Genomic DNA, 25809 nt, shown 5'->3' with positions numbered 1-25809 from the left:
GACAAACTTCAAAGGGGGTCCTATCCAGTCACCCCTTGCTGGAAGGATGGTTGCAAGGACATGAAGCCTTAAGGCTGGGGAATATAAAGTGCATGAAAAAGTGGAGCAACCCTCAGGACTCAGAGGGAGATTTCTAACTCTCTGCCCTGCAGCTTAAACATGAATGAAAGATGATCCTCACCTTGCTGCTCTCTCATATTCAGCACTGTGAGGCATCTCCACTGGTTAGCCAAGGACACATGCCAACCATTACCAGAGAATGCCCACTGAGATATAGTGCTACTCATGTGCTGTACAACTCCTCTTTGGGCAGTGAAATATTCCAAACGCTCCTAGAAACAAGGGCAGGGGAGTGGAGAGAAGGAAACCAGGATTTCATGAATTCCTGAGAAGACTCACAAAAGTGCCATCAAACACTTTTATTGCTGAATCATAAAAATGTGGGGCTGGAAGAGACCTCAAGAGGTCAGCTAGTCCATCCCCCCATGCCGAGACAGGATCCTTACACCATCCCCAACAGGTGTTTGCCTAACTTGTTCTTAAAAACGTCCAATGATGGGGATTCTACAGCCTCCCTAGGAAGCCAATCCAGAGCTTAACTATAGTTAGAAAATTTTTCCTAAAATCTAACCTCAATCTTCCTTGCTGCAGATTAAAGCCATTACTTCTTGTCCTACCTCTAGTGGACAGGAAGAACAATTGACCACCCTCCTCTTTATAACAGCCCTTAACAGATTTCAAGACTTATCAGGTTCCCCTCTCAGTCTTCTTTTCTCAAGACTAAACATGGCCAGTTTTTTTAAGGTTCTCTCACAGATCAGGTTCTCTAGACCATTTATCATTTTTGTTGCTCTTTATCCATTTTTTTTTAGTGTACTGCCCAAAACGGGACATAATAGTTCAGCTGAGGCCTCACCACTGCCAAGCAGAGTGCGACAATTACCTGCCATGTTTTATATATGACGCTTGTTAATACTCCTTAGAATAATGTTAGCCTTTTTTGTAACTGCGTCATATTCTTGACTTATATTAATGCTCCACTATACTCCTGGGTCCTTTTCAGCAGTACGACTACCTAGCCAGTTAGTCCCTATTTTGTAGTTGTGCATTTGATTTTTCCTTCCTAAGTGTAGTACTTTGCACTTGTCTTTATTGAATTTCATCTTGTTGATTTTAGACCAATTCTTCAATTTATCAAGGTTATTTTGAATTTGAATACTGTCCTCCAAAGTGCTTGAAGACCCTCCCAGCTTGGTGTCATCCACAAACTATATAAGCATACCCTACCATTATCCAAGTCATTAATGAAAATATTGAAAAGTACAAGACCCAGAACAGACCCCTGCAGGACTTCACTAGACACATCCTCCCAGTTTAACAGTAAACCACTGAGAACTACTCTTTAAGTATGGTCTTTCAACCAGTTGCACACTCACCTTATAGTACTTTCATCTACCACATTTCCCTAGTTTGCTTATAAGAATGCCTCACTAAAAATCAAGATATATCATGTCTACTGCTCCCCGCATCCAATAGGACAGTAACTCTGCCAGAGAAGGAAATTATGTCGGTGTGCATGATTTTTTCCTGCACAAATCCATGCTGACTATTGCTTAATCACCCTATTATCCTCTAGGTGCTTACAAACTCATTGTTTAATCATTTGTTCCGGTAGCTTTCGAGGTATCAAAGTTAGGCTGACTGGTCTATAATTCCCTAGGGCCTCTTTGTTCCCTTTTTAAAAATAGATACTATGTATGCCCTTCCCCAGTCCTTTGGGACAACACCCATCCTCCATGAGTTCTCAAAGATAATCGATAACGTTTCCAAGAATGCTTCAGCTACTTCCTTAAGTACCTTAGGATGAATTTTAGTTAGGCCTTGTCAACCTGAATACATCAAATTTATTCAACATTCTTGAACCCTGTTCTTTCTTTATTCTGGTTTATGAAGTGTTAATATTAATGTGTTAAGCATCTGGTAATAATTAATCTTTTAAATAAAGACAGAAACAATATAGGCATTAAATACCTCAGCCTTCTTGGGTGCCCGCAGTCATTAGCTCTGCTTCCCTGCTAAGTAATGGACCTACGCTTTCCTTCATCTTTCCCTTCCTCCTAATGTACTTCTGTAATCCTCTTTTTGCCTTTTATGTCCCTTGCTAGGTTTAACTCATTCTGCACTTTAGGGCATGTCTACACTTACCAGTAGATTGGCACTGCTGCAATTGATGCAGTGACTGTCAATTTAGTTGGTTTGGTGAAGACATGCTAAATCAATGGGAGAGCACACTCTCATCGATTTGTGTATTCCACCTCCCCGAGAAGAGCAAGTGAAGTCGACTGGAGACGTTCTCCCGTCAACACAGCACAATGTAGCCACCGCAGTAAGTGGATCTAACTACGCTGACTTCAGTTACGTTATTCACGTAACTGAAGTTGCATAAGTTAGATCGATTTACTGCAGTAGTGTAGACCAGCGTTTAGTCTTTCTGATTTTATCCCTACATGCTTGCACTGTTCTTTTGTGCTTAGAAAATTGTCCATGTTTCCACTTTTTATGGAATTCCTTTGATTTTCATGTCATTAAAGAGCTCCTGATGGTGCCATATTGGCCTCTTACTATTCTTCCTATCTTTCCTTTGCTATGGGCCAGATGCTCAGTTGCTGTAAGTCAGTATATCTCCATTGATTTCAATGGGTTGATATCAGTTTAATCCAGTTTAGGATCTGGCGCCATATGTGCACTTTACCATTGCCATAAGCAGCGCTGATTGGAATGTTTGAGCTACTCTGATATCCCTTGCTTTAAGTGAGGGATAAAGTGTAAATCTGCTTTGAGCCATTGCTGTTAACTAGTACGTGGTATTTGAGGCATCAAATTAAAGTGGAAGTGAATCCCAATCAAACAGATTGGAAATCAGTCATGCATCACAAGACAGTTAACTTCCCTATTAACCAGATCCCTGCTAACCACATCTTGGCTCAGCAGCACCAACTGTTTAATTCATATGGAGATGTACCTATCTCATAGAACTGGAAGGGACCTTGAAAGGTCATCGAGTCCTGTCCCCTGCCTTCACAGCAGGACCAAGTACCATCCCTGACAGATTTTTGCCCCAGATGCCTAAATGGCCACCTCAAGGATTGAATTTACAACCCTGGGTTTAGCAGGCCAATGCTCAAACCACTGAGCTATCCCTCCCCCCAAGTTTGCTTGTCCACTGGATCAACGATGGGATGATTGGAAGACAGTAGCTTCAGTGATAATTAAACCCAAACTAGATACAGTCAGATTCCATTTTACCGATCATTTGGCCTGGCGGTTTGAGAGGTTACTTGTCCGGTCAGGTCCTAGCTCATGCTCCTTGGCAGGCAGAATGAAAACAAACAGCCTATCCTATCCACCCCACCTAGGAAGGTGATCCTACAAATAGAGGTAGCAGCCAAGGTCCTCAGGGGACAGCCTTATAAAATAAAAAGATAGTCTTCTATAAAGCCTCCCCAAGAAGGATAGAACATGTAGTTTGCTGAAGAGAGGAAGTCTTAAGTGGCGGTATATGTGATGGTGAGTCTCCTCATATGTTGGTGTAAATCAGCAATAAACACCTCTGAAGTCAATGGAGGAGCACTGGTTTTACACTAACGTGCTATATGGCTCCGATTGTGCACTCACATGGCATTTGCCTCCAGCAAGTACTAAAATTTCCCATTTCTTGTCAATCGATAAGGAATATTTCAGCAAGAGGAAGAATAGGATGCTTTTTCTTTTTATTTGCATTATCTAGGGTTCATTCACATTGCATTGGAGTGGGAGGAGATGGTAAGATATCAGTCCCAATCAAATGGTAGCAGAAATGGCTTATTCCGAATACTGTAAATTATAAAGCACACCCATAAATTCAGTACAACAACAAATTAATGAAATAATATTATAATTTCTGACTTCACCCAAGATCGGAAGGGAAGCAGAAAAAGAAAGCTTTATCCCATCCTTGGTCTTCAGAGGTGCAGCAACAGGAGTTCAAGCAGAGTGGCAGCTTAATCCTGAACACTGTTATTGTTATGACGTTATTGATTCATTATGCTCTATCCAACCAACAACAGGAGCTCCCATCCCTGGCTCTAGGCACTCCTGACAACTTTCAAACACACAATTGTAAAAGGAACCACTCCTGCAGTCACCCATCAGCTAAGGATAACCCAGCAACAATAAAGAAATCACAAATATTTCCTCAGGGCATAAGCAAGTCAGTGTTATTAACTGGAAATAAAGTAAAGAGCATGTCATTTACATTACAAAGTCATGAAAGCCTCCTCCCTCAGACGCACCTCACTTTTTGACAGGAATAAAATCACACCTGTGTATTTTGACACAACACCTCACCTCAAACAACTACATCAACACCTCATCAGCAGGAATGAGAATTTTCCTTCCCAAAGTGTTCTCTTGGAAGAAAGGAACATTCCTTCTGTTTTCAGCATAAACCTTTGGCAAAGAAACGGTCTTCTGGCTTTAGCACAATCTAATAGCATATATCATCCGTGTTTATAGTGTCTCTTGTTTACACTTGAATTCCATAGTACATCCTGTTTATATCTTCAAGTACAGGAGACTTCAAAAGGAAAAATGACAGTATTTCCATCTTTCTTTCTTCAATTCTTCACTCACCCTGTAACTTGCTTCTAATAAATGACAAGTTCACTATAAGGGGATGTACATTAAAGACTCCAAGGCCACAGGTAAAATGAGTATGGTCGTCTCAAATGCCCACATCACAAAGAGAACCACACCATTTGGCACAAGTGGCAGCCTCTGCTCAAGAGAATTCCAGGATTGGAAAAAGACAAGCACTGGCAGAACTACGTGGGAGAAGTTAATGCAAGCACTGTATTCTCATCCACATTTTTTGAAGGAACTGTAGTATTTTGTCCGTAAACTGGAATAAGTCAGGAATCCGACGTAAGAGCTGCTCCATCACCACTGCCACTCCTGCCCCCACATCATACTGAAGGACAGAACTCTCACTAGGACACTGCCAAGAACCCCTATAAAATAGTCTGTCTGAATTACTAGAGATCGACAACAACACCACTTCACTCACATACACCACCTTTCATCCATAGATCTCCAAGTGCTTTATGCAAGAGGTCAGTTTTGTTATACACATGTTACAGATGGGGAAATGAGGCACAGGGAAAGTAAGTGACTTGCCTAGGATCACTCAGCAAAGCAATGGTAGAGCAAGGAACTGAATCCAGGTTTCCTGAGTCCCAGTCTAGTGCCGTATCCACTAAGCTACCCTGTGTGTGGATTTAAAAGCATGGCTCTCCTCTAAAAAGTGACTCAGTAAAAAAGATCATGAGCTTCCATGTTTATTATCTATCAGTAATTTCCAGATGATAGGTATTCAGTTTACATGGAAAAACAGGTGCTCAGTTTACAAGTAAAAGGAGATGTTTACAAAGAAAAATTTGTCAGTCCTTCTCACTCCTAGAGGCATAGCTGTCAGCACGAACATGAGTGTGATACAGATATCACCCAGAGAGGTCAATATCCGATGGACGGGCTGACACCCTTCCTAAATTAGAGGGCAGGAAATTCTTCTTCTGCAAATAAGCAAGCTACTGTTTAAAATGCTAAATAAAGAAAGGAGAGCTGTCAATCTGGGTGACTCATCAGCACAAAATTCACTCCAGATTTTTTAAAAATAAGTACATCACCTGCACTATCCTATTTGTATTTCACCGCAAAAAAGTGCCTATTCTCTTAGTACTAGATTTTTTGTTTTTTGTTAACAACATATGAATTATTCTCTTCAATAGGCACCATGTTTCTGTAGTTTGGCTTCCTACAGTACCTGAATCTGGTAATCTTCTCCAATCCCTTCCAATTTCTTCTTATACTCATAGATGGCTTCCTTCATGTCATGCATTTCAGAGCAGCAGGAAATGGCACTATCCACCTTGAAGAGATCAAAAGGGAATTCAGTAATTGAAGGCAAGAGATGAGATTTCACCCTCTCCCAGCTGTTTCTACTTAAGTCAATGAGATTCTTTTTATTGGCCACAATTGTATCAGAACCCACAATTCCTTGCTCTAATCCATGGTCACTACTTCTGACCTTATGAGAAAGAAACTGCGACTAAGGCCAGGGCTACACTACAGACTTCTGCCAGCATTGCTATGTCAGTCAGGGCTGCAAGGAGGTGTGATTTGTGACACACAAGCGTGCAGGCAAAATCCCCTCATGCAGATGCAGCTATACCAGTAAAGCTGCGCTTTTGCTAGTATAGCTTGTTTCACCTAAGAAGGGGGGGCGGGGGGAGTATGCGGGAATAAGCTATGACAGCAAAACTGCAGTTTTACTGGCATAAGCTGCATCTACATTAGGAGTGTTTTGCTGGCATACTATCCCCATATTCTTATACTGGTACAGTGCTCCTAGTATAGACATAGCCTAAGGCCTGGTCCACCCTTGAAAGTTTTACTGGCTATGTCAATTAGGGGTGTGATTTTTGCCAACACCGTCAGAGCACGGTACAGTTAGAGCAGCACAACCCCATTAGTATAGACACAAATATATTGGTGGTGAGGTGCCTTATACCAGTATAGCTTATTGCTGTTCCCAAACCAGAACAAGCAACATCAGTATAAACACTTTTATACTGATACTATGGGGGTTGTACTGCTCTAACTGGACCGGTACAGTTAAAGCAACAAATCTTTGACATGCCAACAAACCTTAACTCCCACCTCTGGGCCCACAACAAACCATGTTGCGATACATGGATGTCCACTGAAATATTAGGTGGTTCCTCAAGGAGAAATGTTTACAAGCTCCGATGAAAGCTGTGCCCTGACTTCCACACAGAGGAAATGAAGCATTGGCATAAAGCCTATGAGGGGGCTGAGGAACTAGGGAATGCTAGCAGACCCCTCCCCACAAAGCACATATAACATGGCAGTGCCCCATACTGTCTGAAGAGGAACACATGACACCAGTTGTCTATAACTAAAGAGCACAAGGAGAGGATGAAATAGTGACATAAGCATCTCAAACTCCAGGAGATCCATATTGTGCTGGGACTGGCAGCTAGAGTCATCAGTGACCCCTTTGTCTTTGCCATAAGTGTCCCACTATGGGATTGTTTTACACTCAGTACTATACCAGAGCCCCTGGCCACTCAATAGAGGTAATTTTAAATCCTAATTGTTGCTGACATCATATTATGAAGCTGAACACACAGGAAACATGCAGGGGAAATCCAAGATTTTGTGCTGCAGGACGCATCCCTTCCACACAAGGGCTATATACCTGCCTGAGGGCCACCAGTATGAGATATACCTACACATGTAACCATAGCCACAGCCACACACTTACCTCCTCAACGATTTGTTGGCCTTTTGGTACCATGTCAATAAAGTTCTGAATAACCCGAAATCGGTCCCTTGAGAAAGTATTAGCAGGATGTGGAAGGCTGTAAATAAGGAAGGAAGAAAACAGAGTAAGTCTGAAGTTATAGTAACCTTCATCTCTTCTGTCTCTCCTTTTGCTTTTCTTTTACATTTATGCCAGTTTAAAATCTTAGAGGAAACTACCCTATTTCACATAATTCATCCAATCATCCTAGTATCCAGTAGGCAAGATAGTGGCAGTAGCTGAGCTTACAAGTGTCTTCCATTTTGAAAGGTTCTAATAGTTTGCTCTATGTTGAAAATAGGGAAATCCCGAGAGAGAGTACTGATTCCAGCACAGCTGCATGCTGTATTTCAAATGACTTTGGATTAAAGGGATACCATCCAGCCATTTGATTGTACTATTTTTATATTATGTATATTTAGAATCCCTTTCCCATGAGCACACTGTCCATATTCTTCATTTTTGTTTTCCTCCAGGATGCGTGTTGTTGGCAGGTAATCATCCTAGGCTATTTTGAAGACAGCTCTCAGAGTCTACACAGACAGCATAGCCTCAGAGTCTGAGCTGCTGTCACCTGCAAGCCTTCCTCAGAAAGACAGGAGAAACTGCTCCTGGGGAAGCTACAGATAAGGGTATGGTGATGTTCAATCCTAAAGCAGCTCTCTCAGGAGTGGCCCAGAGAGGGGAATGTATTGTAAATGGGCTGGGAGCCCCTATTCACTGTGGTGTATAAGCTGTTAGAACACACCAGTAAATCAGGCACTGGGTGGAAGGTGGTCTTGTGGGGAACAGACCTCCACACCCCCACAAGAGTGCTATTGCTGGGAGCGCTCCCCACCCTCAAAAAATATGTTAATGAAGGGGGCCCCAGGCCCAAAATATCATTTAATGGGAATATAATGAAATCATCAATACCTTTACTCACATTCTGGTCTCTAATACAGAGACCAGAGCACCTACTCTCCTCGTGCACTCTCTGTGGATAGAGTGAATGGGACAGACTGTGCCTGGCTTCTGGAGCAGGTCATGTGGGGAGAGAGACCAGTAATGGAATAGCTGTGGTGTAGTGGCTGAACTGAGCCTGTAGTCAGCCTGTCTCTTTTTGGAGAGATCACACTAAGGCCAGGTCTACACTACGGAATTACTTCAGTATAACTACGTCGCTCAGGGGTGTGAAAAATCCCCACACCCCCGAGCAATGCAGTTATACCAACCTAAGCGCTGATGTAGACAGCACTATGTCAGTGAGAGGGTTCTCCCGTGGATGTAGCTACTGCATCTTGCAGAGGTGGATTAACTACGCTGATGGGTTAACTCTCTCCTGTTGGCACAAAGCGTCTTCACTAAAACGCTACACTGGTGCAGCCGCAGCATTGACTGTAGACCTGCCCTCACACTGTCACACAATCAAAATCACAAAGGTTTGAAAAGGGCCCTGCCCCTTGCAAAAAAATTTTTTTTTACAAAAGAATTGATGAGAATTTCTACAGCAATTCAATCCTTCCTGTAAAAAGCACCCTCAATACATGCACCTTTAGCAATTAACATGCGAGGGTTGTTCTTAAATACAAGTTCGTTATTTAAGAAGCTCTGGTACTAAAGGAAGCCCTCGGCACTCTCCTCCCCATTTCATTCCACCAGCTATCTAAAAGGGGAGGAGGGTGAAGGCATGCTTACTCTTGTTTCTGTGCTGCCCCCTTGTGATGATAAAGCACCAGAGTGCCTAAGACCATGGCAAGGTTAGTCCTGCCAACGCCAGTCTGACAGCTGAAGAGTAAAGCAGGAGGCAGGCTGCTGGGGTCCTGGAGCAGGAGCAGGTTTGGACTCTCCTATAAATGAGATAGAGACAAATGTATCATCTCTCACACAGAGCATCATAAAATGCTTCACAGTGAATACATTCAAGCAGCAAGGAGACTACAGTAGGCAGCTCAGTATTTATAAGACAAACATTAAAATAATATTACTTGTTGCTTCCATAGTTCCATCTTGAGATCTCAAAGATCATTACAAAGGGAGTTCAATATCATCGTCATCATTTTCACATGGGGAAACAGGGACACGCAGAAATTAAATGACTTGGGTCACATTCACTTTCTGGGTGGGTCAGTGTCAGAGCTGGGACCGGAACTCAGGGTATGTCTACATTTGAGCTGGGAGGTGGGATTCCCAGCTTGTATAGACAAACCCCTGCTAGTTCTGCTCGAGCTAGTGCCTAAATCAGCAGCGTGTCTGCAGCCACACAGGCAGCTTCTTGGGATAGCTGCCCAAGTACATACCCAGGGGACTCTATTCTGGTGACTAGCCCATGCCGCCACAGCCACGGCTATTTCTAGGCACTAGCTCAAGCACAGCTAGCGTGGGTACATCTACATGAGCTGGAAATCACACCTCCCTGCTCAAAGATAGATGTACCCTCAGATTGCCTGACTCAGGTCTTGTGCTTTGACCACTAGACCATGTTACCTTCCTGGACTCTGTAGCTCTCAGAGCATGAATTAAAGAGGGGCTCAAAAGCCATGTTCTGCAGACAGCAACTGAGTAGATGGGAACTGGGATGGTTAGAGGCCAAAGAGGATCTATTTGTTCCCTGAAAGTGCATCTGGGGACAAATACCAGTCACCAAAGGATTCCTGAAATGGGATCTGAGCAGGTGGCGAATCACTAAGGCACAGAATGACAAACAGAAAGGCACAAGGTTAGCCACAGAGGCTGTTTTGCCATTTTAGCTGCTTATTTTGCATGGTCAAGTACTTCCATGAGGGAATGAGAGAGCACATCAGGATTGCTCACAAACATAGGATGGTGCCTTCTGGCATCAAAATCTATGAACACAGAATCATAGAACTGGAAGGGACCTCCATAGGTCATCTAGTCCAGTCCCCTGCACTCAAGGCAGGACTAAGTATTATCTAACATGTAACTTCACCAAAAATAAGACACATACCTAAGGCTACGTCTTCACTATATTTAAGATATGCAAATTCAGCTACGCGAATAGCGTAGCTGAATTCGACGTATCGCAGCCGACTTACCCCACTGTAAGGACGGTGGCAAAATCGACCTCCGCGGCTTCCCGTCGACGGCGCTTACTCCCACCTCCACTGGTGGAGTAAGAGCGTCGATTCGGGGATCGATTGTCGCATCCCGACGAGACGCGATAATTCGATCCCCGAGAGGTCGATTTCTACCCGCCGATTCAGGCGGGTAGTGTAGACCTAGCCTAAGACTGCATTGAAGAAAATCAGAAAACAAAATCAGTGGCTTTGCCAGGCAGATAATACAGACGTGTGCTTTGAGAGAAGTGTTAAATGACAGAGGTAGAGTTTTGCCATGAGAAGTGAACTGCCCCCTTTTGATGCTATTTGACTGGGCACCCACTGCTTCTCCCTTCCTATTGATGCTCACATTCATAAACTTAAGGGGTGAAATCCTGGCCTCACTGAAGTAAATGGCAATGAATTGTTTCCCAAACATTTCCATGGCAAATCCCACAGGGAAGTTCCCCTTGGAATTTGATTTATAAAGGAGCAAGAGAGCAAAGGAGGAACAAATGGGATAGATGGGTTGGCTAGGAAAGTTTCAAACTAATGTAGCCTCTTAAAAAAAAAGAGCTTAGGATACTCTGGGCAAGATTCCAGTGCAGCGTACGTGTAATGGTCAATTCTGAAACGTAGAAAAAATCCTTTATGACATGGGCGACTAGTAACTGCTGATAGCAAGGGGGCACAATTTAAAGATTATGGTGGTATGCAGCAGGGTTCAAGGCAGGTACTCATGAGACAAAGGAGTTTTGGTTTCTAGTGCTACTTTTGAAGTCATGTTTTACGATACTATGTAATAGCAGATGGAGACTGTTCTAAAAGAGAGTTACATATGAAGAAAAAACTGATTCTATGTTTCGTACGTGCATTAAAAATCTTAAGAAAGTTGTCCTAATATATGGCTAGCATTAAGGCCAATTTGTACATTGCTGGCTGACACTTGAAATTCTTTTTAAAAAAAGTATCAGGAGGTAGCCGTGTTAGTCTGTATTCACAAAAACAACAAGGAGTCCAGTGGCACCTTAAAGACTAACAGATTTATTTGGGCATAAGCTTTTGTGGATAAAAAACCTCACTTCTTCAGATGCAGGGGGAAAAAAAAAAAAAGAGCACTCTCAGAAATTCTCATGCATTCTGTCATTTGCTTCTTTGGTGTGCTCACTATTACCTTAGCATAAAGTGCCAGAATCAGTCTTGTGAATAAATATAACCCCAACACAACTGCATACAGATTTATAATTACAACCAAACCAAGTGAGGGTTTGATAGAAAAATGATCCATCTTTATTTTAATAAAAACACTGTTTGGAGTGAAGTCCTATCCCTCATTCACATTCCCAAACACTAAGATAGCAAATGATTTAGCACACTAGATGCATAAGCAGAGAGCTGTCCCTTAGGTCTGTAATACCAGGGACAGATAATGTTTTGATCATCTTAGACCAGGTTTATCTCCTCTATCACCACTGACCTGCTACTTTCTGTTTGGCTTTGGGAGCAGAGCAGATCTATTGCATCTCTCCACCAGACACCAGGTTCTCCTTAGCAGCCCAGTTTTTGGACACCTATTGTGTTGCTCAGTCACTTCAATTATACATTTGACCTGCTTGCTTTATGGCTTAAGCCTTCAATTTCTCTTCATTTTAGTTTTTGTTACACTAAAGTGCAGGGAACAAACAATAACTAACTGAATGTTTGCTGAGGATTTCTGGAACAATGTATGCCATATGATATTTTTGCAGCAGTACAGAAAAAGAATTAAATCTACTAGGCCAATTTTACCCTGGTGTAATTTCACTGAAGTCAGTGAAATTACAACAGATTAATTATACCCCTAGCTTTCAAAGTGCAACAATATGCCATACCTTTCAATACCTCACTGTATACAATACAGTATAGCATACCTCCAAATACCCCACTGTACGCAATATGCATACCTTCCAACCCATCACTGTATACAATACAGCATGCCTTCTAATACCCCACTCTGTATACAGTATTTTCAAAGCTTGTAACTTATAAGCCCCTATTAAGTATCCACGTATTGTAATAGAAATAATATTGAAGTATGTATCCACATAACACTCAGCCACTGCAGGGATGGGTGCAGTAAGGTGACCCAGGATCTCTGCACACCTTTTGTGTACTTTGCACCTGGTGGGAGAGAGCAGCTAACAACACTTTGTCTTTATCCTTTCTTGGCAAACTCTTTGCAGTGCAAACATTACCATCAATGCTACTTTCTGTATTTCCAATGTGAGCTGTAAGTGGCTCTCTTGTTACATAGCAAGACCACCAAAATGCTACTATAGGAATAGGGTGCATACGCTGTAGACCTACAGAAACCAGAGTGCTAATGCAAACAAACCACCTGACCTATCCAAACTTCTTCAGTCAAAAGACTTTACATATGAAATGAGGTGCCACCTCGGAATGTGCTGCTAAGGGCATAATGTGAAAGAAGGTCATCAACTAAACATGCTGTACAGCTCTTCCAACATTAGATGCAAATCACACTCCCAGCAAAACAGGAGAGGGGGTTTGTGACTCTTAGAGGAGCCTAGAGTCACCAACTGCTCCTGTCTCAAGGCTAGGAGAGAGGGTGAATAATGAAAACCAAAAGACACATTGCTGGAAAACACACCCACAGCCCTGCTTACTGTACAATAGAGCAATTTCCCTCTTTAAAGCCTATACCTGCGGGAAGAGTAGAATGTGGGGATATGACATTGACCCACCCTGTCTAGACTAGGAAATAGGTTATATTGAAAAACGTGATAATTCAAGCATGTTAGCAAACACGTTTTTAAACACTGCCTATTTTCCAAGTTTAGACCTGCCCATTCAGAAGAGGGACAAGGAAACAAGGGGCACTGGGCATGTTAGGAAGTCCCAGTTCAAACCACTTGAGCATCCAACCAGAGAGCTCAAGCAGTTACACCCCATCCCAGAGAACTCAGCTGGCCCATGGCCTTGAGCTGCTCTTGTCAACCCCAATAGTAGGGGCCTTAGCAAGGTGAAGTTTACTTGTCTGCAGACATGATGGCATGAACAGAAAATCCCTGGGAACTGTGGTCCTACCATATTTAATCCTAAGGGATTGATCATGTAAGGGAGGAAATCCCGGGTATTTTAATTCTGACCTGGGATTCTGGGAGGGCAATGGAATGAGTGAGCAAGCGTTCACCCCTGGGCCACCACTAGATACACAGACTCTACCCCACTCTTTTCCTACAAGCCAGAGAGGTGCTCAGCGCTTCTCTTTGATTCAATCTTTAAAAAAAAAAAAAAAAAAAAAAAATCAGATGCCTGCCCATCCATCCAGGCCACCATCACCCCCACCAGACTCCCACCCAGCCCTCGCCTATGCTGCCCCCCATTCCCCGCATGATCCCCACTATCATCCCCAGTGTCCCCAGCAGCCCCCCCTTCCTCCCTGCTCCCTCCCCTGAGCCCTCCCATTTTGCCCCGTCACTGCAAGAAAGAAGCTTACCAGGGCAGGGCAAGCAACCTCAGAGCACAGGCAAGATACTCTCCCCTCCTGACCTGAGGCACATACCTGAGCACAGCTGTGACTCCCTGCCCCCTCTGGAATGTGCCCCCTACCAGCCGTCTGGAGAGGGGCATGTGAGCATTCATGCCCCTCCCTAGCTTCGCCCCTGCTTTAGGACATGGTCAAGCTGACAATTACAGTCTCTCTATGGCTACACTGGCGCTTTACTGCACTGCAACTTTCTCGCTCAGGGGTGTGAAAAAACACCCCCCTGAGCGCAGCAAGTTACAGCGCTGTAAAGCACCAGTGTAAACAATGCCCCAGTGCTGTAAGCTAATCCCCTCGTGGAGGTGGAGTACCTGCAGCGCTGGCGCCGCGACCACACTCGCACTTCAAAGCGCTGCCGCGGGCGTGCTCCCGCAGCAGCGCTTTGAAGTTTTGAGTGTAGCCACGGCCTATGATGAACATAAAATAAAAGCAAACTAAGCAAGTCAGAGTATTTGATCTCTGGAACTCTTCTAGCACAAGTCTCCGGACTTTCAGGGCAGAGCATAAGGCCCATCTCAGCTCTCAAGCTTTTGTGGTAGATGCTGTTTGGGAGAATTGTTTTAAAACAAAAAACAAAAAAAACCCCAAAGCTGCAGAAACTAGGCCCTCTCTGCGTCACAGCTGATGTCTACACATTGAGTTGTTACTATTAGGTGCATTTTATAAATTAGATTAATAAAAAATAAATAGACTCAAAGTAAATCAGCTGGACTAGGAAGTGCAGAAATAGCATTTCTACCAAGTAAAGCAGTCATCTTGTGCTCTGGGTCTCAAGTAGGGAATGTCTTCACTGGGACCAAAAATAATTTCCAAAGAGAAAAAGCAAATTCCCCAAACCATCTTGAAACTTGCATATCCCCGTTCCTGCCTTTTGGCCTCTTCACGCTCTCTAATTAGCCTGTGAAGTAATTAAAGCAAATGAGAGTGCTCAATTCTTCACCTGCGTTGTGCTGCTCATTACCATGAAATTATGATGTGCTTTCAGTGAGATCTGACCTCAGGTCAACCCTGAGGTTTCAAGGGTGGATCACTCCAGAATTGCCCAGTTCCGTATTCTCACCCTGAAGCTCTAGCTGTGCCCACCAGTGGTGGATTAGCCACTGGGCCAATGGGCCCATGCCCAGGAGCCCCAGCCAATTGGGGAGCCCTGAAAAAATGGGTGCCCCCACGCCTGGCTTGCCCCTCCCTGCCCGGCACTCCAGGAGCACCGGGCGGGCGGAGCGGGGCAAGCCCCCACACTCCGACCCTTCTCCCCGGCAGGAGTGTGGGGGGATTGGGGGAAGCTTCAGGCGGAAGGAGTTGGGGAGGGGCCCCCACTTGCTCTGGCCCATGGCTCCAAAAAGCTCTAATCCGCCCCTGGTGCCCGCTGTCGGAAACAGGATACGGGGTTAGATGCCTCTGACAGAGTGGGACAGAATACACCCTTTTATTCACACCCTACACAGTATTGTAATAATCTTTGTACAAGATATGCTTTGTGAGATATCATTTGAAGCCTAATAATTCTCTGAACAATAACATGATGTTGAAATGTATGTAGTAATATTATATATAAAGTTATAAACAAACTGAAATTAGGTCTGAAATGTGTTTACCAGACAAGTCTAGATAAACCAGTTTCTCAAAGACAAAGAAGATGACGCCTCTAGCCAGGTGTCATCAAAGTTGATGGGCAATCACCTATCAAGCGGCCATTGTTTGGTGGGGGGGAGGGGCAGGAACAAACAGATCTGCATCTTAGCAAACAACAGCATGAAATCTCTTTATGGAGTCTCCATAACTCCAACCTCACACCGGGAATGAACTTTACCTAAGGGTAACCCTTAGGAAAATGCATTTCAAAGGGGGACTGGACTATAACAGTAAGGGACAAAAACACCCCAAGGTCTCTCCCTCTCTCTCTTTCACCTAAGAAAACAAAAGAAACAGCCTTTTGACCTTGCGAGCAGATCCTTGCCTGAGAATTCAATCAACAATGTTACTGGGAACATGTGGTAAGGAACTTCACCTTGAACCAAGTCTAGTTTGTTAAGTTTTAGTAGTAGGAAGCATTTTACCTTTATTTCTCTTGTAACTTTTTCTGATTTTAATGCCTTATATTTGTACTCACTTAAAACCTTTCTTGTAGTTAAATACATTTGTTTTATTCTTTAATCAAGGCTAATCTATGGTTGTGAACTGTGTGGGGAATTCCATTTAGGGTGGCAAAGTGTTGTATATTGATTCCTTTAGAGGGGTAATGGACCTAATATATCTGGACTGCCCAGGAGAGTTTGGACAGTGCAGTACACACGATTTAGAGGAAAACCCGAGACTGGGAGTGTGTTCGGGTCACCCTGCAAGTGGTAACCAAGGCTGGTGGAAGCTAGTGTGTGTCTGATGTGTGGCTGGCAATCTGCAGCTATACACAGACACTGAGGGTGTTACCTGCATGCTGGAAGGCTGTTTGTGAGTGGCCAAGGGGGGAGATAGAAAGCATTGAGAGACACCCAAATTTGCCAGCCATGGGTGAGACAGCCCCTCACTGGTCTTGATTGCACCCTGCAGAATGTCATACCGAATACTGCAGCTCTTCATTTATGGGACTGAAGAGAATTAAGCAGGAGTAAGTGGTTAAGTGAGCTCTAGTCCAAAAGAAGCTACCATACCTGGGTCAAGACATCTGGAGACATTCTATCCAAATTACAAACAGCAGAGAAATTAATGGCTAAAGTAAATGGTCTAGGGAGAAAAAAAGGCAGAGTGGGAGATGGTGGAGGCAAAGAGAAAATAGATTTTGTATTTCATTTGGTCTTATGAGAACAAGAAGCACTTAGAGCTCTCTGCGTACAAAAATGGTGAGGTTTCCAACCAGTTGAGCAGGCACCCTGCTACATCCAGCTCCAAAAAAGGCAGAGCAAAAAGGAGAATGTGTGAAAGAACATGAAGCAGGATGGAAAAAGTTTTGGAAGAACACAAGCCCTCAGCGTGCACCTCAAACAGGAAGGAACTAAGATAAACACAGGTTGCAGTTTTTCTAATACACTGCGCCAGAGTAAGAACATATGACTACATCTGCAGCAAAATGAACTCAAAGCAGCTGTTTATCATTTAGGGTCGATACAATTTGAGTCGCAACAAAAATATCTCACTCTAAGGCAGATTTTGGTACCAAGAAAGCATTAGTGACATTTTCATTGGTTCCTAGAAAAAAAGTTTTGTTCCACTCTCCTTAAATCCTACTGAAAAAAAAAAAATGAAAAAAAAAAATCTTATTTGAAATTAACACAAAATATACACGTTTTCCTAGGGGCTAGTGCTCTGTATAGCCACACACAGGGGTTGGGCCAGGCAAAAGATGAGTGGTTATTTGTGTGTGAGTTTTATCTGGTGAGAAGCGCCAGAACAGCAGCCCTGAGGACTCAATCCCTCAGTTTATCCATGGAACAGGTACAGCACAAGCAGTAGCAGTGCTAGCTTCCCCTGCAATGTCCCACCAACGTACCTCACCTTCACCTGAAGAGACCACCTCTGAGGATCACTCTCCCCACCATAGTGCCAAATATAATGAAGGCCATTGTTAACCAGGAACAGAACTAAGGCCTTCAACTCAATTCAGAGGCCAACGAACAGTCACAAGACGGCAAAAACTTTTGACCACTATGAATCCAAGCCAGATGTGCATCAGTAATGTAGAGTATCCCAAACATGCTTTTCAGACTCCAAGTTATTTTAAGCATTGTAAGGGCCCCAGAGGCAAACAACCACTCCTGAGAACTTTGCGATAAAGAGCCAGAGTGCTGTGCTCTCGGCATCTCTCACACCTGCACTTGTGTGTCAGAGCTTGGATCAATCCCATCAGTAACTATGGAAACCACTTTGGGACTGGATTCGATCCAGCTGTGTCATACTGTTGCTCATCATGACAGGTGCTCCTTCCTGAACCACAGGGGTTCAGCACTGTATTTCTGGCCAGCTACCACAAAGCTAGAAGCTTTGAAATAAGTTTAAAAATAGACACACAAGCTTGCCAACAGGTTGGGATGTGGATCTGGAGTTGTGGCAACTAACATTAAATCCATTCAATAAGTGCACATCAAGCAGGCCATTGGTCTTCTGCTTAACACATTTGACCTCAGGGAGTCCTTGGCCCTAACCCAGGCTCAGCCACTGACTCATCATGTGCCCTTCACCAAGTCATTTGCCTCCCCCTAAGCCTTATCTCAGGAGGGAACCTGGCTAAAAAAAAAAACCAGGAACCTCACTAGAAATCACATGTTGCATCTGATCCAAGTAGCTTCTCTGGGGGCAAATAAACAACAAGCAGGTGGCAGTTAGTGAAGTAATTTCTGCTAGCATGACCAGAAAGAGTTAAAATATCAGATTGCTGCTAGTCTAACTGCCTCCACGCTGCTAATGTGAGACACATTATAGGTTCCACAGTCTGCAGTCCTTACCCTGAGGAAATTGGTGAAAGCATCAAACTGTGCTTCTAGAGGTGCCCCATCCACAGGCAATGGCAGCCGATGGTACCTGCCAAACACAGTGAAAAGACATTCATCAGGATGTGAGGAAAACACCACTAATTGAAAATAAGCAGATTTTCCACTTTAATAAAGTTAATAAATAATATATGGAGATATACCTATCTCACAGAGCTGGAAGGGACCCTGAAAGGTCATCGAGTCCAGCCCCCTGCCTTCACTAGCAGGACCAAGTACTGATTTTTGCCCCAGATCCCTAAATGGCCCCCTCAAGGATTGAACTCACAACCCTGAGTTTAGCAGGCCAATGCTCAAACCACTGAGCTATCCCTCCCCCCTAATTTCTAGGGCATAGACAACTGGAAATGCTGCCTTCTGATGTGTGTGAGGGCCTCACTTAAAAGAAGAATGATGTAAAAAGAACGACTCTAAAAACAGTTATGCATTCAGTAATTGTCACTGCGTTTCTAAATTTAGAAGAGGATTATCAACATGTTTTGGGGCATCTTTCATGGTTATAAAAGTAGAGTGCTTCTGCCATTCATCCTTTGGGTGGAGAACAGCCTGGTTTTATGGGGGAAGGAGAAATGCACATCCATGCTGTGAGTCTCCTTTCCTCCCTTCACACCTCTCAGCCTTGAGGCTGCATAACCGTTTCCATTCTTCCAATAGGGTGGACTGGACAGAACTTCCCATCAGTGTTGCTCTCCAGCTGGACTGAAGGGCTCTTCCTTCCTTTCCTCTAACCAGAGTCCAAGTATACATGTTGAAACTACAGAATCTGTGACCTCTGGGAGATTGGGAGCATGACCCAGAAGTACATTTATGAGAACACCAGGTCTATGTTACAGTTCTGGGACTTTAGGAAAAATATTGATAAGATTGAATATTTGATTGGTTCCCTCGGCATGGCATAAATAAAACTCTGTTTTGAATAAACATGAAGAGGAAGAGGAAGAGAAAAGAAACAGAAAAGAAAAAGAGGAGGCTGCCAAACTATGTGGGTGATTTAAAGGCAGGGAATGTTGTATGTGTCTGTGGATTACCTGTAAGATGGCAGCAGGAAGACAGGCCTCTTGTACACCTCCTCCATCACATGGATATCCTCTTCACGCTGGATGGTCACGGAGTGTGGCTCATCTTTGAAGTGTTCAATGTCATTATAGATGTAGTATGTGTTCTCACTCAGCTGAGCAAAATCATGTATCTTCAGTAAACAAATGCAACAAAACCATGTTTAAAACAAACTGCTTTACTGTTTGATCCCCATTTTCAATTCCACCAACACAGCAGCACATGGGAATCGCAGCTCTTATATACAGCATGTGCTGTTTTAGACAAAGGAAACATACAACTTGACTGGACTCAACATATTGGTCACTCGAAGTTTGTTCATGCTACACAATCTGGCACAACGGGCAGTGCCCGCTCACAAGAGGCTCAGGACTGGAACAGGAAGGAGGATGTTGCACATAAGGATTGAGGTGAATTGGTAAAAGTGTGTGCAGACCTAGAACTGAAGTAGCAGGCATGAGAGCAGCTGCAGGTCTAGGTGGAGACCCAATGGCAGAGCTGTGCAGGTGTTCGAAGGTAGAATAGCATGAATGCTTGTGGGTCAGGACTTTGGTTTACTTGCAAAGCTGGGTGAGGGTCCAGAGCAGGGATTCTTCAGGTCAGGAACAAAGTGCAATGTAAGATTCTGTGAGGTTTTAGCCTCTATTTCTTGGCCATTAAAAGTCACCAAGTAAAGCTGAGAAATGATTTTTATATGTATATGGGTTTATATATAAAATCATGGCCCTTCCCAAGGGTCACTTCCCACTGGACAGTGAAAAATTCCTCCACAATACAGTGTATCAGAATTATCAGATGGTTCCAATCAATTGTCCCCATCCTCTGCCAAACGCACACCTCAGTTCACCCCAGTCCCCAAACCGACAGACATCCCAGGCCCCGCTATTTCATACAGTGGAACAGCTTCCTTATGGCTCCCAATCACCTCTTTCCGAATTGCAAGCTCCATGTTGTCCACTTTGACCCCTCTCTGCAGGCTGTGCAGGTTTTCATGCAAGTTCTCCTTTCCTCTTGGCGTGTAGGGCACAAAGTCATTTTCCATGCGTAGAAATAGAACAGGCTCCTCACGAACACAGAAGAAGATGCACTCCTGCAAAGACACAGGTACATGCCAGCCAGCATCCTCCACCGCTCCAGCTTTGTGAATAGTTGATGAATGCCTAGCTGAGCTCAGCATCTAGAGGGAGGAGACTAGACTAGAGAGACTGTTATTCTGTTTTTTAAAAGCTTGTGAGGCATATAGTGGCAGGCAAGATATATTAACCTAGAAAGATAGATACTGCTGTGCAATTTTTTCCCCAGTCAAGCTGGGGGAGTGAAGGTCTCAGTGTCCAACACTGGGACAGTGCAGGGAAGATGTTAAAGAGACAGGATTGTTATTTTTCATTATTTGTTTTGTGTGTTCGGAGGAACTTAAGACCTTGAGTTTTAATCCTGTCACCACATGTGCTTATGACAGCCTTAAAAAGGTGTCATGAAAATTCACTAATATTTGCATTACTTACATCCTGGTGCCATGATGAGGATGATAATATTAATCATCATCAAGTATTTGTCCTGGATGAGTGAGGGGCATAAAATTTTGGAAGGCTGCCTTATTTTTGTAGGTAATTATTTCAGTCACAGCTCTTAAGGCAGAACCCTTTTATGACTGGTGTGAATTGCAGAAGGCAAACCTTCTCTTTCATGCCACTCTCATTGCCACGGACAGTGCTTCTCAGCTACCCATCTCAGTAAAGGGGGAATAAGAGGGATTAAAAATAAATCAGTAAGGCGCAACACCACCAGAGCATCACTCTACTTCCATCCACATCCAAGTGAGCAGAATGGCTTCTTTCAAGGCTAATGCTACTAACTGGGGTATTCCACAGGGAGACTGCAGCTAATAACTTCCACAGGAGCATTACACTTCTAGGATTCCCCATCCACTAGTGCACAGAGTGAGATTCCTAGGTCCCTCCCACTGCTGTCTGGAAGTAGTTATATCACACACCAACAGGCTTTTGTTTAAAACTAGAATTGACCAGCAATGAGCTGTTTGTATTTTGACTTAATTCATAGCTACAGTGTACTCACAACATCAGCAGCCTGTGGAGACTGTACAGTTCTTTTCACTTCATACTGTCCACAGTTACCCACAGGCCCAATATGTCAATGAAAATCAGGAGCGGCAGAACTCTAAAAGGAGCCATTACATCCAAACAATTCAAACAGTTTAACTCACACTCTAGAGTGGCTAGGACAAGCATTGATATAACTCAGTTGAGTGTGTCCCTGCCTGTGGATGTCTGTGTAAGTGCAGTACCTGACAGAGGTTTGTAGCTTGCCAACAGGATCACAGTGTGAGGGATAGCCCTCTGTCCCACCAACCTGGGGTGAGTGGCCCCACAGTCCAGACTGCACCCCAGGGACCCTGTCACACTCCTCTCCACAAGAGCCACATTAAGAAATACAGTAGAAAACTCATAGCAATGAATTTTTTTCACTGTAGGCCAGTGGTTTTCAAACTTTTTGTATTGGTGACCCCTTTCACACAGCAAGCCTCTGAGTGCGACCCCCCCTTATAAATTAAAAACAAGGGGGTTTAATTTAATGGGGACTTGGAGCTGTCAGCCCTCTGGAGCTGACAGCTTGCCGCCCCCATGTAACCATCTTACGACCCCCCCGTTTGAGAACCCCTGCTCTAGGCAAAATCGTTATTCATGCTTCACAGGGCTTTTAAACCATTTGAGGATTACATTCTACTTTATTATAAACAGCTTTTCAGTGCATCTGAGTTCACTCTACAAAGGTTCAGTTGGACCTGGGAATAAATTTTGTAACTCCCATTCTCATTAATAGCTGGGAGTATGTATGCACATTAAGAGGTGAATAGCTCATGTAATATGGAACATTGTAATTTTTATCACCTAGATAGTTGTGCATTTGGTTTTCTTGCACGCACACACACACACACACACACCTACCTTGTGCCCATCGTTCTGGAGTTTCTGCAGCACCTGCTTGAATCCATTGAGACTGGGCTGTCCCATTCCAAACACTTCGTACCCTCCTTTGGCCTGTCGGAAATTTGGAGCTCCACAACTGCCTGTAGTGTTCAAGACATCTAATTTACTGTATACATCTCTGACCATAAAATATTTCCCCTGCAAAATAAGTGGTGGAGAAAAGACAACAATTTGAGTGTGAAACAACAAGCATTTTGTATAAAACTATGCATCTACATAGAACTGAGCATATTCTAATTCAGCAGGAAGGGAGAGGGGCAAGAGATGACCAAGGAGTGTATTTCAACCACTTCACTCAAAAGAAACTCTTCCTAGACATATGTTCAATATCCCCATATCCCCGATCACAAGCACATAGCAGAATGGGAAAGCAGAGTTCCAGCAAGCAGAAACAGTGTCTTACCAGCTCATAGGGGCTGCTCATTCTAAGAAATGCAAAACAACTTCAGAATTCCCCACTTACCAAATGTGCAATGAAGAAAAATTTCTTCAGGTCTTTCCCCTGAAGGTGATTAGTTTATACACTGAAGCAGCAGGTCTGATTCCATTTCAAAGCTGAGTGAAATACCCATATGAAGCTTAGACCTAGGGTGACCAGCTGTCCCAATTTTATAGGCACAGTCCCGATTTTGGGGTCTTTTTCTTATATAGGTTCCTATTACCCCCCCATTCCCTGTCCCGATTTTTCACATTTGCTGTCTGGTCACCCTACTTAGACCCCACATGAACACAGCCTAGAAATGAAGGTTTCCACATGTTTGTAAACATCAGCCTGCCTGCTGAGAGAGACTGCAAAGCTGCCTGGGGTGAAACAGTTCACATAACACAGTACACTAACCTCAGCTGCCTCTCTCTCTCTCCCCTTTCCTCCCCCATCCCCAAACAGCTACTCACCTCCATCCCCACAAGCACAGGGACCCCTTTCTGGGATCAAATTAGGTGATCCAAAGCCTCTAAGGAAACCTCACTCCCAGCCCCCGATAACAATGCTTGCAGGGTTTGTGAAATGAATCCTGTGGCATTTGCACAGCTGTGTTACCCTTCCCTTAGCTCATAAAATGCACAGTATAATTTTCACCTCAGGTAATATGACTTGCTTGCTCTAGATACACTGTGACAAAGCATGCTCATGGCAGAACAGGGTTAGCAGCCTTTACCTGTACAAGGTAGTGTTCCGACGTGGTCTCTGAAATCCGCCCCACTGTGTAGTTGGCCTTCAGCAGGTCGTCATGAATCTGAAATTCCTCTTTGCAGTTGTAGCTGTGAAAGCCACACGCAAACACATACAGCATTTAAGACAAAGGCTTTTTCTCCAGTCAGCATGGGGATCATTGACCAAGAAGGTCAAGGGATTGAAGCTCAGGGACACATGCTATGAAAAAAGCCACCCGTCCCTATCCTATTCACTTGGTAAACCTCTAGTACGATAACTGTCTAGAACTACAACCACTGGTTGAAATTTTATCATGTGACCAAAACTAAATTGTGTGTTATACATGGTAATCACCACCACAGATATGCTACACAGGCTGTGGGGCAGAACAGTTGCTGGCAGCACAGAGATAACTGGCAGAGGCTTCGACAAGCCAGAGCCAGGTTGCTCCTATGGGACAGGGTGGAGAAAGTGGGGTCGGGGAAAAGGATGGTTCTGAATCCTGCACCCACCAAATAGTCTGCTCATCTGGGGATGCAGGAGGGGGGGGGGGGGAAAGAGGAACCTGGGTCTCCTGAAGGCTGTTCCCGCAGGGGAAGCAGGAGGCAGAGGGAGGCTGTAGAACTCACTGCTTCTCCCCAGGAAATTAATTGTGGGAAGGTCTGTTCTCTCAGCACAGAGAGCTGGGAAGGTTGAGGGGACGAAAGGAGGAGAATCCCCAGTCTTCAACAAAACCAGTAGGGCAATGTTCCTAGAACGTTAGCAGAGGGGAAACTCCGGATGGTTACATGATTTACAGAAGCACTCCAGCCTGAAGCTACTCACGTGATGACAACAGGTGCCACCTTGTTGGTGATGATGGACTTGGCTTTGTTGTTGTGGAGGCCAACCGTCTGGCAGGAGTGGATGCTAAGCGAGTGGCGGTCCTCCATGGTCCCGTTGCCGTGAACGTTCTCAAACGTAGCTGCTGAGACTGTTTGCTGAGCTGTGCTGGCAGTTGTACCCATAATCCACAGGCAGCTTCATAAAACAGCCAGGAGAACAGGCAGTAGGAAAGGGAGGAGAAACAAGGAGACAAAACATTAGGGCTGATCTAAAGAGGACTTAACGCCAACCAAACATCACTGCAGAATTACCAGATCCTACACTTAAACAGGCTCAGATCTGACACTGTACAGACAAATGTTGACCATGTCTCCCCCTTTAAAGGTTACGCAGAATTGGTTGGTTTTAATGCTCATAAAAGCGTGGGTAGAGCCAGACAGAGTGTGGGCAGCTGCCTGGGCAGATTCCACCTCCGTTCACACACAGCACTCTGCCAATGCACCTCAGTTATATCCTTCAGCTCTCACAGCCAACACCCAGGTCACGCAAACAAACATGGGGCTGGCCATCCCGCAATCCAACCCTGCTACTGCAGGACTACAGCCTCTCCTGAGCAGCAGATGCATGTCAGCCTGTGGGGACTCTGACCAGGCATCAGACAGACAACCAAAACACACACATCCCCATGTTTCACATGAAACTGAACCCAGGAGGTTTAACTCATCTATTCCCAATTTTCAAAACATAAAATAAAATTGCAAAGAAGTAATAATGGCCTCCAAAGAATATATGGAATTAATCTGGCATTTCAGGATATGGACACACATGGTCCCCTTGGTCATAAATGCTAAGCTATCTTGCTGTTTAAAGGTAGGCTGAACTCCCCTCTCATGGTTTAAAGTGGGGTCTCTGTCCCTCCAGTTCAAGGAATACATAAGCACGTGCCACTGCAGTCTCCCATGCTGTCCCAGCAGACCTAGGCGCTACGCCTCGCTCTGCCACTGAGTTGTAGAGGGTACGTCTACACAGTGAACTGCAACCCGTGGCAGTGAGTCTCGGAGCCTAGGTCAACAGGCTTGGGCAGGCAGGGCTTGTGTTACTGCACTAAAAATATCTGTGTAGTCATAGCAGCTAGGGCTCTGAAACCCAGCCCCCCTTTCTGAAAGCCCGGGGCAGGGGTGGGCTTCAGAGCTCAAGCTCCAGCCCGAGTTGTGACATCTGCACAGCTGTTTGTAGCATGAGCTCTGCAAGCCCAAGTCAGCCAACCCAGGTTTGAAG

At 44.3% G+C, this 25809-nt stretch overlaps 1 protein-coding gene across 1 annotated transcript in view; it reads right to left on the bottom strand.

Annotated features, from left to right (window-relative positions):
- PALD1 (phosphatase domain containing paladin 1) overlaps positions 1-24713 on the bottom strand; it is a 122610-nt gene extending 97897 nt beyond the window's left edge. Inside the window, exons 1-9 of the mRNA XM_065408334.1 lie at positions 24532-24713; positions 23711-23813; positions 22512-22691; positions 20471-20635; positions 19518-19678; positions 18445-18520; positions 9101-9252; positions 7385-7481; positions 5861-5965 (exon numbers count right to left, since the gene is read on the bottom strand). Coding sequence (XP_065264406.1) covers positions 5861-5965; positions 7385-7481; positions 9101-9252; positions 18445-18520; positions 19518-19678; positions 20471-20635; positions 22512-22691; positions 23711-23813; positions 24532-24713 — 1221 coding nt within the window. The remainder of the gene's footprint in view (positions 1-5860; positions 5966-7384; positions 7482-9100; positions 9253-18444; positions 18521-19517; positions 19679-20470; positions 20636-22511; positions 22692-23710; positions 23814-24531) is intronic.
- Positions 24714-25809: the final 1096 nt, after the last annotated feature.

This window comes from Emys orbicularis, chromosome 7, assembly GCF_028017835.1.
Source record: "Emys orbicularis isolate rEmyOrb1 chromosome 7, rEmyOrb1.hap1, whole genome shotgun sequence".
In the NCBI taxonomy this organism is placed as follows: domain Eukaryota; kingdom Metazoa; phylum Chordata; order Testudines; family Emydidae; genus Emys; species Emys orbicularis.
The sequence above is the reverse complement of the archived record's forward strand: the minus strand, read 5'-3'. Positions and strand labels throughout refer to the sequence as shown.